The sequence below is a fragment of the Sycon ciliatum genome, chromosome 2 (assembly GCF_964019385.1).
Source record: "Sycon ciliatum chromosome 2, ocSycCili1.1, whole genome shotgun sequence".
Taxonomy (NCBI): Eukaryota; Metazoa; Porifera; class Calcarea; order Leucosolenida; family Sycettidae; genus Sycon; species Sycon ciliatum.
Window position 1 is genome coordinate 28,857,661 of NC_088644.1, and position 17,709 is coordinate 28,875,369.

The 17,709-nt window shown below is 49.6% G+C and overlaps 2 protein-coding genes across 2 annotated transcripts; one reads left to right on the forward strand and one right to left on the reverse strand.

Moving 5' to 3' along the window:
• Nucleotides 1-2,674: 2,674 nt before the first annotated feature.
• LOC135809574 (F-box/LRR-repeat protein 5-like) lies at nt 2,675-9,196 on the forward strand. Its single transcript, XM_065322951.1, has 8 exons — nt 2,675-3,021; nt 4,056-4,490; nt 5,374-5,475; nt 5,822-6,466; nt 6,671-6,753; nt 7,031-7,330; nt 7,731-7,853; nt 8,243-9,196. The coding sequence occupies exons 1-8, from the start codon at nt 2,938-2,940 to the stop codon at nt 8,352-8,354; spliced, it is 1,884 nt and encodes a 627-aa protein (XP_065179023.1). The 5' UTR covers nt 2,675-2,937; the 3' UTR covers nt 8,355-9,196.
• A 975-nt stretch (nt 9,197-10,171) lies between these two features.
• LOC135809575 (dual specificity tyrosine-phosphorylation-regulated kinase 2-like) lies at nt 10,172-15,467 on the reverse strand. Its single transcript, XM_065322952.1, has 3 exons — nt 13,961-15,467; nt 13,148-13,528; nt 10,172-11,979 (listed from the first exon to the last, which is right to left on the reverse strand). Exons 1-3 carry the CDS (start codon nt 14,681-14,683, stop codon nt 11,146-11,148), a joined length of 1,938 nt encoding a protein of 645 aa, XP_065179024.1. The 5' UTR covers nt 14,684-15,467; the 3' UTR covers nt 10,172-11,145.
• Nucleotides 15,468-17,709: the final 2,242 nt, after the last annotated feature.

A 17,709-nucleotide genomic window follows, 5' to 3' on the forward strand; every position in this document is an offset into this window, starting at 1 on the left:
TTGAACGTGTCACAAGTCATCTGATGATTGCATTGAGCACGAAACTCGGAGTTGCGACAAACTCTACAAACCTCCTTTCAGTTTGTGCCTTTTATGTGTAATAGTGCTCCACTATTGACAGTATTGTTGTGTTTGATCCTTGAACTAAGTTGAAGGGTGGTGGCGTTCCTACGGACGCGGAAAACTCGGCCTCTACTGGCTCTAGCCGAGTCTGACGCGAACCGTGAAAAAAATTATTGTGTTGAGCCCTCTCCGCTGGCTAAATTTAAAGGGAACATCTTTGTAAAATAAATGTAGCATTTATAAGAAGAAAAGAGGACCAAAAGAGCTAAAAGTTACGCTATCATGTCCACTAACACCACTTTTTGGTCCTCTTTTCTTCTTATAAATTAGTCCTTGGCTCTCCACCCGAGTCTAAATGTAGCATTATTCAGATTTTAAACCCAATTTTCGTTGAGCTGTTTGTCCTCTGATGAGAGACCCTCTCCATGGCCTTTACGCAGTTGCCACCATACTCATCATCACTCCTCTCCAGGAACGGCATACATCGATCCCGCAGAGCGGGTGTGCTGATGACTCCAGCGGAGCAGGTAGGCTGCGACAGATCCAGTGGTCACGGGTGGGCCGAGCCGCAGGACAGCGATACAGATGAAAATGTTCACTAACTCCGAGAAGACCCAACTCCTTGTCAAGCCAGAGCTGGAGCAGGAATCACGTCAGGTGTTTGCTGACACAGGGATCCGGATTGTGACGGGAGCTTGGGATATCTCGGCTCGGAGATTGGATCGGAAGAGGCTGTCGCGGAAAGTGTGCAGCGACGGGTGGCGAAGTGGAAAGAAGAGCTGAAGAAGCTTACCAAGATTGCAAAACTGCAGCCACGTGCTGCACATTCTGCATTATCTCATGGTTCACGTGCTAGGTGGAGCTACCTATTGCGTACAGTACCTTTCCCTGCACAATGCCTTTCCGACCGTCTGGGCGACGTGATCACGGAAGAGCTTCTGCCTGCCCAAGCGGGCCGTGATTCATTTCTATCAGAAGAATTGATCCTTCTCCGCCTGCCCTGTCGGCTGGGGGGAATGGCCACCCTGCCATGCTTTCAGCATATGGGTGCAGTAGAGCTCCCTGCTTCGAGAACTGTAACAGCCCGTCAGGTGGAGGAGATTACACCAGAACGATGATCTCCACTGAGGATATTCGCCATGCAGCTCTGAGCAAGAAAACACGACTGGCACATGGCCGTCGACAGAGGGAGGAGAATGATTTCACCTTGATAAAGAACAGTGAGTTCCCTGCCCTGACTCGGCGGCTGGAGAAGCTATGCTTGCTCCCATCATAGGCGACCTTGAAGTATTTCCAGCGGTCACGACAAACACAGCGAACGACACCCTTGCTGAGGTCCGAACTCGCCGGTTTTGGACCACGGCTTAGAATGTGTTCTTTGACGTCCGGGTCTTCCACCCGGATGCGGCTTCGTACAAGAACAACCCCATACTAGTAAATGATCTTCTCCAGCAACATGATCACCGCAAGAAGAGCGAATACGCCAAGCCGCGCATAGACAATGTCGACTGAGGTACATTCACCCTTTAGTCTTCACCACGGCGGCAGGTTGTTGTGCCTCGGAGTGTTACCGATTCATAAAGAGAGTGTGTGGACTAGTGCCGGGCAACTGCCGACCGACCATATGCTTAGCTAATGGCCTACGTCCGGTGTCGCTTGTCCTTTTCTTTGCTCAGGGCAGCAATGATGCGCCGAGAGAGTTAGCCATCACAGAGAACCGCTTCTAAGCATGCCCAAGACCGCCGGAGTGGTCTTTGCATGTGGATCTGTTTGCGGAGTTCCATCTGATACAGGATGATCTGTTCAGTTCTTAGTACTTCTTACATTGAGAATAGCCTATGGGTAAATAGTACCAAATTCGGTATTGAATTCTTTACAATCATATTTTTTCATTTGCGTTAGGTGGGTTAACTGTTCATTGGGGGTTGGTACATTGTGATGATTGTTGTGCTCTGCTTTGCCAGCCTAACTGAAGAGGCTTTCTTCATCATTGCATTGATGCGTTTTTTTGTTGACAATGCAATGATCATGATGATGCAACGGTTAGACTACTGACTTTAATACTGTACTCCGTGATTCCGGTGGCACCGGTGACTGATTCCGGTGACTGTAAATACTTACTCGTTGCTGTGTCATCATCTATGTGCCATACCGCCAGCCATGCATCGACCAGGCGCCAGGCGCGAACTGATGGTGCACCGGTGGTGGTGGTGAGAAGGAGAGCTCTGTGCCAGAACTTTGCAGCCTAAACTAGAGAGCGTGTGTTGGCAGGCGTGTGTTTACCGCCATACTGCCAGGTGTGTCTTTACCACCATAATAATAACAACCATAAGTACTAGTACTACTACTACTAGTAGATCTACAGTACAACTATTACTACTACTACTAGTCAGCAGTACACTGACTTGTGCCAGTGTGGCTGAGCGCATCATGCATGAAGACTCGACTCATGCCATGGTTGGTCAATGATTATGAGTCAAGTTATGACTCAACTGTACTGAGTCTGTGAGTCATACTCATAGACTAGTGCTTGTTGGACATGTGATCGATAGTGAGGCGATTATCGTGTGCACACTTTTTTGAAACTTTACATAAAACAGGATTCAGGAAGGAAAATAATTATTTCCTTGAAGCTTGATGCATGTGTATCAACCCCCTAATCACAGCTTCTCTTTTGTGTCCTGATCATTGTTTTAGCTGCTAACTTCTACTTTTAGCAGCAATGAGCGGAAGGGGTTAAAATAAAGAACAATCCTGCGGACTTGCGTATGCGAAGAGAAAAGTAATTGCAGTTGGTCGAGTACATTTGGGTGGCGGTCATACTCATAGCGCCTAGTGCTGCTGTCGAGTCTCGTGAGCAAATAATCTACGACGATGAAGGCGAGCGGGGAGGAGGTGGATGTGTTCAATGGGCCACATGCTCGCATGAGAACGCTGCTGGACCGTATGAAAGTCAGAGTAAGCTAGCTGCTGGCACGAATGACACCCTCCGTGGCATTCCCAATAATTCTAAAAAATCTATTCGTCATTCAGTGCGATATGATCGTAGACATACGTGTACTTAGTGATAGGTCATACCTAACGGAGAATGTGGTTGTTTGGTACCCTTTTTCTATCTATTCCTTTTTGGACGAAAGCTGACCAAGACTTTCTGAAGCTGGTCTCCTGTGGGAAAAGCGTTATTACCTGGCGATAGCATAATATTATTCTCATGTTATTCTTCTGTGCAATCCTTTGGGCAATTTATGTACATGGAAAGGCGGAGAATAGCGTGGTCGAGCTGGTTACATCATTTTCCAGTTACGGCTGGTTCAGAAAAGCACGGTGGTCAGTGAAAAATGAAAATGTCCTCAAATCCTCTAATCCTGCACAATAGGGCTTGAAAGTGCTAGTTCGCAGACAGCCTACCGGGACCACGGCAATGCTGACTTCTGGATTAACTTGCATGTATAGAATTATAATTATGTGTAATCATGTCAATAAACGATGCATCACTCGTAGTGTTTTGCTACTCTGAGTTTCATGCACTGTGTGCAGTCATCAGGGGGAAATGTCCAATGCAGTCTGGTAGCCTTACGGAGTGCTGTATGAATCTGTAGTACCTGACATTGTGTCTGTACAAGTGTCTCTCGGTACATGTGTGGAGTGGTTTCCTTTACGGTAGGGTGACACATCCACCAGTAGAGAGTGGACTGGACCCGGGGATGGGGGCTCAGTTAGTTGCTGGAAAAGTCACACTGAGAGTGTGCAGCAGAATGTGAGAAGACGGTCATTATTCGCCCACCATATACCGTACGAGGCTACTGGAGAATGGCTGACCCGGAAGTGGTCCTATCGAGACCATCCAGCCGTGTTAGGCGCCATTACTTTCACGACATATCATGCAATTGTGCAACTGAACCACTGTTCATGTGTTTAGAAGATAAATGAACTTTCCACCACCGCTCTCTGTGCGTGCGTGTGTGTGTATGTGTTGCGCTGTTGCATTGTAGCTTTCCAACACGGACTTCCGGCATCGCGACAGCGTGGCCACGTTGCTATTCGAGCTCCAGTACATCTTCAGCGAGTTCAAGAAGCACGAAGAGATCGAGGACACGTACATAGTGGACGAGCTGAAGTCTCGCATGACACAGGGTGCGCAGCAGCGGAGCCTGGTGGGAGCAGCGACCGCACCGGAGGCGTCGTCACTAGCGCTGGCTACTCATACACCCGAGCAGCACGAGCAAGACGCGCCCATCTCCCTGGAGAAAGACCTGCACGGAGACGACCGGTTGACATCCGTCATCCACGTCATCTCCAATGTGCAGGATGTGACTGGCCGGGCTACGTGCAATCGTGTGGTGCGCCTACGCCAGGGCCAGCGACTCTGCGAGGTCCTGGATGAGTTCACTGTGGACTTTGTGCCGCACATGGCAGAAGAGGAGCAGGTAAATTTATGTGTCTTTTTTCTAATCCAGGCATGCAGGGTTGTCTGCAAGGTTGTCTGCAGAGTGCATGGCTTGCATGTGTCTACCTACACAGGACTACACAAAGAAAGCAGTAGTGTTTGCAGGGTTGCATGGCTTGCATGTGCCCGCACAAGACTGCGCAGTAGTGTCCACGGAATGAGTACTTCCAAAGCTACTCACACCTGAAGTGACTGTCAAATTACACGCATATCTCTCGTATCCGGGTGGTTCGGGACCAGGCACTGCCCATAAATTCGAAATGTCCATAACTCGGAATCACGCATGTTGTACATGGCATCTGATTGGGGCGCATTGGTGGGGGATATAGAAGTGCTTGGAATACAGTCGTCCCTCTCTAATCCGGCACCTTTTGCAACGGCATTTTCTGCTGGATAAACAAGGGTGCTGGATTATCAAATCCTGCCCTCCAACCCGGCCCACCTGTTAAACATACAATCATGTTGGTGTTGTATGTCGAAATGTAGGGATTTTCTGTGTCAATCCAAGTACTTTGTGGAATGCATGTCTTAAACATACACTTGGGAATATCCTATGCACTAGCATAGGATATTCCCAAGTGTATGTTACATGTGTTGTGTATGTTACAATGCTCCCTGATGGTATGCGATGTACAACTGCTGGATTAGAAAATCAAATTATGTACAGTTTGAGTGATTTGTTGCAGAAAATCGCTGCTGGAGGTGGCATTCCAGTGCCGGATTAAAGCGTAGAAAATGAACTGAAAAAATCTGTTTTGCCAGAAAGTGTGCTGGATAAACAAGTGCCGGATTAGAGAGGGGCGACTGTACAGATATTTGTAGATGTGTGTATGTATGTATGTTTTGCTGTCATCTTAAATCAGGTTTTCCAGCCTCTTCTCATGCGACATTTCACGGCCCTGGAGCTGATCCATTTGCGTGATAAAGTCATCCAGCTTCATGCCAGCAATGTCCGGGCAACTTCGGTGAGTTTTCATGCCAAAAGTTGTTCCAATGTGCGTAGCGTAAACCCATTCCTCTCTTTTTCTTCCCTTAGCGTACTCTTTTCTACATATGCTAGCACATCTAGTTGATTCTACAATCTAAACATAGGACCTGAACCATTTAATCAAGTACAGACAGCATGGACACACATGTAATATGTATATGTGTCTGTGTGTCTGTGTGTCACTGTGTGCTGGAGAGGGGAGTCACGGCAACATTCTGAGAGATCAGTTATGTGTAGGCTGCCCAGGGCAGTGCGACCTATTGATATACTTCAACATGACGCTAACCTGGTAATGTGTTATGTGTAACTGATGCACGCTGCAGAGTGTTGTAAGTGGGCCTCTGTCCGTGCAAGCATGGTGGAGTCGAGGCTTGCCGGCGCCGACCGAAGCTCATCCGCAAGACCCGCAGCAGCCTCCCCGGCAGCCAGCAGCTGCGGCCGACGCCGCTGCCGTGTACAAGTCGTCCGTGACCCTGGACAGCTTGCCCTGCGAGATCCTGCTCTACATCTTCAAGCTGATCGACGACGCGCCAACACTGCTGCGGGCGTCATCGGTGTGCCGCTACTGGCACACACTGGCGTTCGATGGGTCTCTGTGGCGCTCGCTGTACCTGCGCCGGTGGTTTCTGGGTAACTGGTACTTCAGCACACCACGGTCCTGTGGCGATCACGCGGACCAATCTGACGAGGAAGACGACGAGGATGACAGCGATGGGACAAACACGCCGCTGGATGGTGATATGGCTGACCAGAAGGAGAGCCTGAGGGACTATGGGTTCGAAGAGGATGTGCCCTACAAACAGCGGGGCACTAGAGCGGTGTGGGACAGTGGCAGCATGAGCGTGAAGCAAACGGCCGACGAAGAGAGGCTGTTCCTGGAGAAGATCTGCCAGCGTCTGCTGCCCATGGTGGGACGTCACGTTAGACTTCTCTCCTTGCATGGCAGCACCTCACTATCAAACGATTCGGTAAGTGTATCTGAGATTGAGCGTGTCAGAATAGTATGACTTCATTTTGGTCTTAATCTTACATACTTGTATTTCATGTGGTCATTTTGTCTCTGGTTAAAACTATTGTACATGTCGAAATATGCAAGTATTATTCTGTTCTGTCAGTCTTGATCGGGTACTCACCTTTGTGTGTGCTTCTGTTCATCTGTTCACTGTGTGTAGCTTCGGCGGATTCTCTACTTGTGTCCCAACATTGAGCATCTGAGCATCGCTTACACCAAAGTGTCTACGTTTGGTTTGGATAGGTGAGGGTAATTTGACTTTCCTCTGCTTTTCCCTGATGCTAGCCGTGAAACACTGTACACACTGGGCTTGCAACTACAGTTACATGCACGTGTACTCGCTCTATACAGCCCCTGTGCAAACAGTTCAAACCGGGTAAGATTGAGTTGCATCATCCAGGGTCTAAATTGTTACTAGACCAAAGAAAAGGAGGTGCACGTGTAATACTGGTATCGTGAGAAGTTCCATTGGTGGATTACAAGGAAAGCAGTGCTCTGTTTGCTTCTTTTATTTTTGCAGTCGCCTCCATCGACGGCTCACCCGACTCAGCGCCTCGGCGTGTCCCAACATCTCTGATGTGGCCGTGCAGAAACTGATCATGTCGTTGAACCCGGGCTATGGAGCACTGCGTCGCATGCCGTCCGACCCGGCCAGCCGTTCGTGCGAGTGTCTCCTGCAGTCGTGTGGCTCGGCAAGCAGAACTCTGTCGCCGGAGAGCGGTAGTCCTCTCTCTGGATCCAGGAGAGATCTGCGGAGCGGACCGCGACTGCGCTACCTGGATGTATCCGGCTGTCACATGCTGACCGACAATGGCCTTGGGTACGTGTTAGCAGATAAGACCATGATACCGGGTGGTTTGCGCAAATTGCACGGAAAGCCCTACACCATCACCAAAGCAAGTGGTCTCTTTGCTGAAAATTTCTAGTATCTCAATCAAATTTTCGGCCAGGAGCCATTACCAGTAGCTTGCGCACATTTTAGGATTATTCCATGCTCCTTGTTTTCCCCCTTTGGTAATGCTGTTGTATGTCCTGGTGTGTTTGGTTGCGTCATGAGGAGAGTGCTGGCTGTGCTGTAGAAACCATTGTATGCTTCTATGTCAGTATGTGTACGGTATTAAACGCAGTCAAACGCAATTTCTTTGAAGTCATGCTCCTGCCAACACAGTTTATTGATGTTATTGTGCGTGTGGGCGTGTATGATTCACATGTTCATGCAGGCATTTGATCAGTGCTGGACCGTATCCAGAGTTGATCCACCTCGACTTATCCGGCCTGTCGAGGATCACCGATGTGGCAGTGAAGAGGCTGGTTGCACTGTGCCACTCTCTGAATCCGGAAAGGTGAGATCGCTTTTTTGAGATGGCCGCACTGCACTTAGAGACAAGCCAAACAAGTGATGTAGTCACAACCAATACATGTACACCCATACCTTGTTTATCCGGGCGGTCCGTGGCCGGGCACTCCCCGTAACTTTGAAATGTCCGTATCTCCGAAGCACATGCATGTTGATGGGGAAAGGCCATAGATATGGCGTATGACGTCACTATTTCCACAAAAGTGCCAACAGAGTAGTAATATTTCCACAAAAGTGCCAACAGAGTAGTAATATTTCCACTGAAACTCATGCAAAGGGTGCCCGGTAGACCGAAGTGCCCGTAACTTAGCTCAGTCTTTTGCATTCTTAACCTAGAGTGTTTGTGTATTCTTTCTGTCACCACTCTTCCTCTAGGTTCTACTATTGTGAGCGCATACCGCACGGAGAAGACCAGCTGATGAAGACGGCGGAGATGTGCCGTGGCATCTGCCACAAGGGGATAAGTTGTTGCCGCTTCGCATCATGATCACTGTCCGCCTGCTGCGTGTTGTCAAGTGGGTTTTGTCCTGCAAGGGGGAATACGCTGCCAGCACCGCACTTGAGTGTTTTGCTTGAGCCTTTGTTCTGCATGTTTCTCTCACTTCTTATCGTCAGAGTGGGCTGTGACTAACCACCGTATGCAAGGTATATGTAGGGACTAGATAAAACACTTCATAGCATGCTGAAGGCATTAGTATCGGCTTGTTTACCGGTTAGACGCAGAGCAAGGCGCATGTTTCGTATCACTGTATTCTACTCTTTACCCTTTCCACTTTCATGTTGTGTTTGAAGCCTTGCCTGTAGATGTAGTGTAGCTATCTGGTACACGTGAGAATCAGCTGCTCAGTGCCGAGCGAGTCATAAGTCACTCTTTCGTGCGGTTGCGTTTCAATTTTGTGCGTTTGAGTTTCCAGGCCCGCAGTGCATCGCAGTGCATTCGTTTGATGAGCCTTCTTGATTTGAAAAGAGAAACCACTACACCCCTGCTTTTGGCTTGCCGTTTTCCTCACACCAGCAGCCAGCTAGTCATGTATGTTCGGACAGATTTCTACAACAAACTTCAAAAAACTACTTTGATTACTTTCAAGTACAGCCCATACATTATTCTACCTGCATTTTCTTTTAAAATAGAATAATTAGTTTCTGCTTGTTTCACCAGTTTTAGCGCTATTTTCTTCTGTAGAGTCCACCATCATCCTATTTGCACGTGGTACACCATTATTTTAGCATGAGCACAGTCCAAGCTGTCAGCCTCGTTGCTTTTTCCAATGACTTGAAGCATCACCATACTGATCTCAATCACTTTTAAAAAACTGTGCTCCACTTCAAGCCGATGAAGATTCTGTCATGTGACCAGACGGCCATACCAAGAGGATGCCATAATGGGTCAGTGCGTGGTAGATACACTGCCTTCTTTTTAAAAGATCTTGCATGCATCAAGCCTTGCACTCCTGTCTTCAAACCCGCAGTCTCTCGTACCGGCAGACCTGTTTTAGCTTTATTCGTTCGAGCCCCGAAGTGAGCTCTAAATCTGGGTCCAGAAGCCTGTGTCTTCAGTTCTACACGAAAGTTGGTTACAAGCCACAGAAAAACCTGAACGGCATTGTGTTCGATATTCCGCAAAGCGCGGCGGATGTAGCCGGCAGTTGTAGTGATGGTGTGTACTGTCCCCGGGGAAAATTGCGATTCCGCGGCCGCGTTTTTGCGATTTTTTTAAAAGACCGCGTTTTCCACGATTTTCCCGCGTTTTTGAACTTTTTTGTTGCACTACACGTACACACAGTGCACTGTTCGGTCAGCAACGTCTCATCGTGGCGGCTTTTTACTCAAATATGACGAGTGCTTACACCATGGTACCAGAGACTTGTAACTGATTGATTTCACTACATACTCACTGAAAAATGCCGCACATCAATATTATTCACCGCATATTTACCGCAAATTCACCGCAAATTATGCCATATTATGCCGCGTTTTCCCCCGCGTTTTTTGCAATTTTTTTCCGCAATTTTCCCCGGGGACAGTGTATAGCACACTGCCCATCTGGCCGGTAGAAGAGAGTTGCAACCACATGCAGGTCCCATTATTGTTTACTTTCTTATTAATTTTACTCAAATTATGTGAAGGTGTGAAATATCTTCAATCGGCGGTAATCAATATACCTTGAGAACGGAGAGGGTCAAGTTCTCCTGCTGCACAGATTGTTTTCAGAGAGTGTACGATGCAGGAGGCACATTCGAATGGAAGCAGAATGTGCAAAGCACTTAGTCTTAGCACTGTCAGTCCTTCACACGCACATCCAGATCGACAGTTTGGGTGTTGTTTATTTTACGAAAATAGGGGCAAAAGACGCTTATAAATGAAGACTTTGAAAGATACATAAAGCAATGGCATACGTAATGTCAGCAGGTTCTTCAAAAACATTTTAAAATTAGGTTCAAAATAGCCACTCATGGCAAAGTCTCAAGACTGCTGGACAAATAGAATCGATTTCGCTCTAGCTGGAATCGCATTAGCCACACATTGTGGGCAGAGCGTGGAGAGTACACAAGAACGTAAACATACTTAGTCTCAAGCAATGTTTCAGAGGCAACAAGTTGGAAGCACTATCTGTTTAGAGGTAGCAGGCAGAGTTGCTCATCGATTTTGAATATTGAATAACAGCAATGCTCTGTGCTTTGTCGACGACTTACAATGGCAATAACATCTGCTAGAAAAAAATGGCACCGCGTTGTGCAGATGTCCAGACTAATATAGTGAGATGAGAGAGAGAGAGAGAGAGAGAGAGAGAGAGAGAGAGAGAGAGAGAGAGAGAGAGAGAGAGAGAGAGAGAGAGAGAGAGAGAGAGAGAGAGAGAGAGAGAGAGAGAGAGAGAGAGAGAGAGAGAGAGAGAGAGAGAGAGAGAGAGAGAGAGAGAGAGAGAGAGAGAGAGAGAGAGAGAGAAATAGAGTGAGGGGGGGGGGGGGGAGGGAGAAAACCCAAGGGTCACTCTGTAAATGGTATGCTTGTTTACTTTAGTCAACGATCCATTTAGTAAATGTTAGTGCGAGCGCCCAAGCGTCATGCATGAAAAGGAGGACAAGAGAACTGTCCAGGCACGAACCAGCCTATAACAACCATAAAATTCCAAACAATGGCTTGCTGGATCCACCCAGCACTACCTGCACAAGCTGCTGCAGCTACTTCTGCTGCCAGTACCGCTGATACTACCCCTGCATCCCGGTGAGCTTTCCATTCCAAATGATATTTCGATACGGTTGTTCGCTCGGATAACTCCACTAGAGCTTCGGGAAGGTTGTCCTGCTTGGGTCTCTGTCACTTGGGTCAGCCTTGCGTCGCGGCTTTGTTAACGTTGGTAGCTTGCTGCGGCTGGTAGTGTGTGTTGTAGCTGCACCCGGCTGCTGTCTGGACTTGTGCGCCAATTGTCCGCCTGTAGTTGTGTCTTCGTGCAGTGTGTCTGGCGGGGCATGCGAAATCCGCTGCTGCTGCTGAACTTGATGGTGACGCTGAGCAGCGGACCTTGCCGCGGCACGTTCAAGAGCGACAGCGTTGGCGCCGCTCGGCGCCGTCTCCGCACCGTCGGGAACCTTCGGTAAACGCCGCCGCAGCCACGGGTGCTTCATGGCCGCTAGCGGTGTGAGGCGCAGGCTGGGGTCCCAGCGCATGCACTGCTTGATGAAGTCCAGGAAGAGAGGGTCGTCGCACTTGAGTGCACGCGAGATCTCCTTGCTGCCGGGCGGTCCGCGCGACTTGCCCTTCTTGGAGCGGCCGCCGTTGATGGTGATTGTACCGTCTGCTGACTCCGACACCTCGGCGTAGCGTGGGTAGCCACGCGACGACACGAAGGTCCGTGCGCGCTTCGCCTGGTCCAGGACCCGTGGCGGGGGCATGCCGAACAGCTCGCACGTCAGCGCAAACTGATCGGCCTCGTCCTCGCCAGGCAACAGGGGCATTCCAGTCAGCAACTCGGCCAGGATGCAGCCAAACGACCACATGTCAATCGGCATGCCGTACTTCCCACCAAGTATCACCTCTGGCGCGCGGTAGAAGCGCGACTGGATGTAGGAATAGATGCGCTGGCTTTCCAAGCAGCTAGAGCCAAAGTCAATTACCTGTGGACAGTTTAGAAGCAGAGCGAGTAACGTTAGCGCTGCTTGGCTGATCGTGCATCATCGCCAGGCAAGGGACTTTCCCGGCATATGCAAGTACTCATACATTATCATATTGTTTAGTTATCAGTAGGGCGATCTCCTGCATGCAGGTGAAGCAACGCTTTCCAGAGAATGCAAGACCAGCTACAGTAAACCTGCAACTAAAGACCACCGTGACTAGCGACTAGCCTGGTACTACAGTAAAACCTGTAACTAAAAACCACCGTGACTAGCGACTAGCCTGGTACTACAGTAAAACCTGTAACTAAAGACCACCGTGACTAGCGACTAGCCTGGTACTACAGTAAAACCTGCAACTAAAGACCACCGTGACTAGCGACTAGCCTGGTACTACAGTAAAACCTGTAACTAAAGACCACCGTGACTAGCGACTAGCCTGGTACTACAGTAAAACCTGCAACTAAAGACCACCGTGACTAGCGACTAGCCTGGTACTACAGACTACTTTGCCAGGCGCGTACGGTCTCACATTCATATACGGTTGTGTGGTGCAAACCTCTAACTAAGGACCACCTGCCACTAAAGACCGCTTTCTCTGGCCCCAAGGGGTGGTCGTTAGCTGCAGGGTTTTTTCTGTATGTGCACTTATTCCAAAGTGTTTTATCAGTCTGTGACGGAATGCATTTCTCAATAAGCGAACACTCCACTGTAGCCATCCACTTTACTGGTCCATACAGGGTATAGCCCTGAGACTGTTTGGAGTGTTGTGAAGCTGTGATGGGTTTGAACAATACAATTATTTAAAAGAAGTGGAGTATTTTCGACTGTCCACTCTCCTCTTCTTTTCTTGTGTTTTTAAAGACCTCTGCAGAAAATCTCATTCCTACCAATGGCTGTCTGTTCAATGCATGGATGCCTGTTCATATATCGGTGGCTCTGGTTGGGATTCGTCTCGTCCTCGTTTCGTTGACAAGTGCAAATGGTCTCCAGTGCATGTATTTGCAGGAGTGCACCGCGTTACACCTGCCAGGTACACTACACATACACATAGCCTAGTCATGATGCAGGTACGGTAGTGGTGGGGGTGGTGATCCTGGTGTATGTGTGCGTGTGGTGGTTGTTGGGGGGGGGGGGGCACTATGGCATGCTATTGAAAGTTCATAGTTACCTTGATGCCACTACGGCCCGCTTGTCTCAGCAAGATGTTCTCCGGCTTGAGATCGCAGTGGATGATGCGATTGCGATAACACAGCTCCAGGCACTGAAGCAGTGAGTGCGCAAACTTGCGGACAAGCTGCAGATTGAAACCCTGGTATTTGTTCTTCTTGATCAGCTCGTAAAGGTTCATGTTGAGCAGCTCAAACGTGATGCAGACATGGTTGCGGAACGTGAAGTTCTCGTACGTGTGCACGATGTTGTGCTGGCCGTTGGCGTCCTGCTTGCCCAGCAGCTGCAGGATACGCACTTCTTCCTGCGCCTGGCGGTGAAATCGCTTCTCGTTCCTCACCATCTTCAGGGCCACGTGCTGACGCTCCTTATGGTCGTATACCTGTGCAAGCACACACACAACAAGACGCAGAGCAACACAGGGAGTCAGGGGTCTGGGGGATGCCCGTACTTGTCCTCTACCAAGCACAGCACCCGGCTGAGACATGCACGGGGGAAACACAAAGAAGACAATGAGCGCGTACAGGATTGCCCCATAGTCTTGTGCAGCGCTGGGTAGACTACGTGCAGTGTGCTGCCTGGGGCTGGGCTCATTCTCGAATTCGCACACATCGTCAGCTAGCAACACAGAGCGTGAACAAGGAGCAGTATGACTGCTATGCCGAAAAGGCCACTACAGGCTACAGACAAGCAGTACTCATACATGCACTGGTCACAGGTTGAGCAATGAGTGCAGGGAGACCTACATGTACACACGTACAATGTGCAGTGTACAGTCATGCGTACAATGTATAGTGTATAAATATGAACTGACCTTCAGTACTTGTCCAAAGCTTCCTTTGCCTAGTACTTTGAGGATCTCAAAGCGGAAGGCGATGTGGTCATGTGTAATAGCTACGTATGACCCATCTTCCGTGTCATATCCCTTGCTGTGTGGCCCGGAGCGTTCGTTCTTTTTGCCTCCAGCCATAGCCTGGCCCACGTAATAGACGGGATCGAAATCGAAGATTTCCGTCATCTCCAGTTTGGATAGTTTGGTCGGGAACTGCGTTATGGCCTGGGTGGCCGAGATGCCAGTGCCGCGTGTGCTGTGGCCTGAGCCGCGACGCGAGTGATTGGCCGACTCGACGCCAGCGCGATATAGCGCTGCCTGCCCTAGTCCAGTGCCGGCCACACCGACACGGGTACGACCGTCCGCCGACGACATGCCACCACCGGCACCCGTAGCACCGGCACCCGTGGTGTGCCCGTTTCGGTGTGGCTCGTGCTGCACCGGCTTGTAGTCCAGCCCTTCCGGTACCATCTGTATACCTTCGTAGATTTGCTGCACCCTCGCTGAATGTAACCTCGGCAGGGAGGTCCTCTGATCAGCTGACCTCCCAGCAGCCATTCTCCTGGTACGAGAATCATCCCCGGAAGCGGTGGCCGCAGCAGCGGGATTGGCAGCGGTTGTTTGGCCCTGGGTTCGGATCGGAGGCAAGTTCACACCAGTGTTTCTGGAGTCACCATCGCCGTTCTGCTGCCGTGCTGTGGCCATGGCTCAGTTCGGTCTCTGGCTAACACCTCGCTACGATGCAGGATAGGAGAGATTGGATAGATTGCCAGACCGCCGCTTCCAAGGCCAGGGACTAGGTGACAACACCGCGGACAGCACACGGGACACAGTTACAAACGGTGCAGCGGTCCGCAACAGACAGAACTCTCTCTCCTTGTGCTGACGCGGCGTTCACACACACACACAACACGGCTACACTGTTACACCGGCTCCAACGCCACCGAACTCCCTCAACGCTTCAACCGACTTGCAGTGGTTGTTTCGCGGATATCAACACGACAAGCACTGTTACAAATCCGTGACTGACGGCCGGAGAATACTGAATAATTGTTCTTCTAACAAGGCTTGGCGACGACTGCAGAATCGAATCCCGGCATCGCCGAGTAATAAGGAGCCGAGCTACAGTTGAAATTGGAGAAATCTTTACAATGGGCCGCAATAACAGCAGCGGAGATGAAACAACACAACGAATGGCTTATGAGGCGATGGCTTTGCCTGTAGTTGTTTCTGTCGGTGTCCTATTTCTCATTGTTGTCTCAGCGCGTCTGGAGCCGCAACGCCGACTTCGAATACTAGTAAACTGCAGCACAGCCGAACGCTACCGACCGCCCGTCCTCCTCTTCACTCTGCCTGGACTTGAACAAGAGCTGACCTGCACCCGTGTGAATGCTCAACGCATCGGCATACCTGACTGCAGCCAAGGCTACAGCAGAGCTAGGCTAGGCTAACTGCCGGATCGGAGTCATGCCCTTCGAAAAAGCTCACTGACACTGAGTCTGTATTGACAGGATAAAACTGCCCAGAGCTAGCCTAGCGCCTAGATCATACTTCATAGGCTAGGCTAGAGCCGTGTCTCTCAGCGACAGCGTGGTCGTGTTCGTAGGCATCAGGTGAACTGAGCTGCTGCTCTATCGCGTCGGGCCAAGCGCGGGGTTGCTAGGCACTTTGAGGTAGCTAGCCAGGGCCAGGGATGCCACGCGTCGCGCCTCCAATGCCAATGGCAACGGAGTCGCGTTCACACAAAGCGACAGACAACAGTTAGTGAGTTACTGCTTGACAAGATCTACTCCGGCTAGTTCGAGTTCTTTCTTCTCATTCACTGACATATTTGACAGATCAGAAACGCCTGGAGGCTGGGGCCGGAGCTGCTATGCAGCGCTGAAGCAAAAAATAATAATCCACACTCTGCACTACAGCACTAGTGTAGTGTACATGTACTACTACTACTAGTACTAGTGTATACATGTACTAGACAGTCTCGAGCTCTGGTCCGTCTGGATTCGGAGGAACGACGTGCGTTCGGCGTGCCGTCGCCATGGAGCTGCCCTAGCGCCTGGGGAGTGCGACCAGAAAGGCGCCCGGCCGGTCTTTCTCGTCCTTCGACAATCCGAATCGACCCGACGTATGCAGTGACATGTGAGAAAGACTGGAATCGTCGAGCTAGGATGCATGGCATTCGCCTACAATACTCAATAGTCCCAAATCCCAAAACTAAGCCCGCGGCCATGGTACATCGCGGCGCGCTCTGACTGCTAGGATGCCATCATGCATGGCGAGCGCTCTGACTGAATATGGATGATCGAAGTTTCGGATGCATTGACGCCGTCAAACTGCATAATTACCCTGTAGATCTACTATGTGTCGCGAACTCGGACCGCATCATCGCTTTGCGCAAGCTGCAAGACACTTGTATGGACAGTAAAAAGAACCTTGTTTGTCGATGCCGTAACGTTACTTTCAATGAAGAATGGTGAAGAATTACAGGAACGACACAAACGAGCACTTAGTCTTTGCCCGACAGGCGCTAGGCGAGACAAAGCAATGACCGCTGAGTGAAATAACGGATCAGATTTTAGTCATGATTTGCAGCAGGGCCAGGGGTATCTGAAAGTCACCTTACACGTCGTTATTCACACAATATTTTAGCCACCAAAATTAATAATAATTTAAATATTACATGGAGTAAAATAGAGACTAGTCTTTGCAGCCTTGGCAAGAGTCCATGGACATGGTTATTCACTCTTGCAGTCTTGGTCATGGTCTTGGCAATCAGTCGAAGAGAACACTGAACAAACACAACACTCGCGCCATGCCGACATATGCATGGTGTCGCAACACGTCACCAGTGCAGTATACATAACAGCTTGAAGAACAAGCGAAGACCGAGTCTGTGACTGGTTACATAAGTTGATAACTAGTTAGCTACTTCATAAGAAGCAGGCTTGAAGCACAAACTCATTGACCTACTGTGGAAGGAGATCACCGCCAGACACAACACTGTTCTTACATGCAATACTGGAGCATTGACAGCGTGAGTTACGAGCTGCAATGCCTGTGTGCGTATACATACATCTCTGAAACTAACTTTATCTGGCACTTAAAGTGGCAGCAATATTATTTTTAAAACTTTGCCAAGGCGGTGCAGGCACATGAGACTTCAAGGTTTAGACTTGGGTAAAGGAGCCAGATGGAGAAAACCACGCCGCAAGCAGATAAATTTTGTAAAGAAGAATTTGGACGTCAACCGTTCTGATCCCATGCCGAAGCACTATCGGATCGATCTCAGGTATTGCTAGTGCATCCCACATGGAGGAATTTCCTTCTTTTGCACACATAAACGGCGTTCAGCAAAGCTTGATGCAGAACTCGACTGCTCATTGCATTTCGTAAGTCTCCGGAAAACCTGTGTAATCGATAGGAAATTATCAGGAAACTTGTCTGGCGGCAGGTGTCTTACTGCATGTCACACGTGCTAACATAATGCCACTGAAGTGCCACATCCAGTCCAGATGATGTCATACAGCCGTGCGGAGGGTCGACCACCAGAGTTCGCGAGTCTGTGCCACACCGGACTGTCAGTTAGTGCTGGGGATATGAAGTCAACAGGACCTTCAAAGGTCGCAGACTCGCAGACAATACAATGACAGCTTGCTTCCCGAGCCATAGACATAATCTTGCACTGCCACGTGCAAGCTCCCGCTAGGAAAACGACATTGAACGCCACCGGG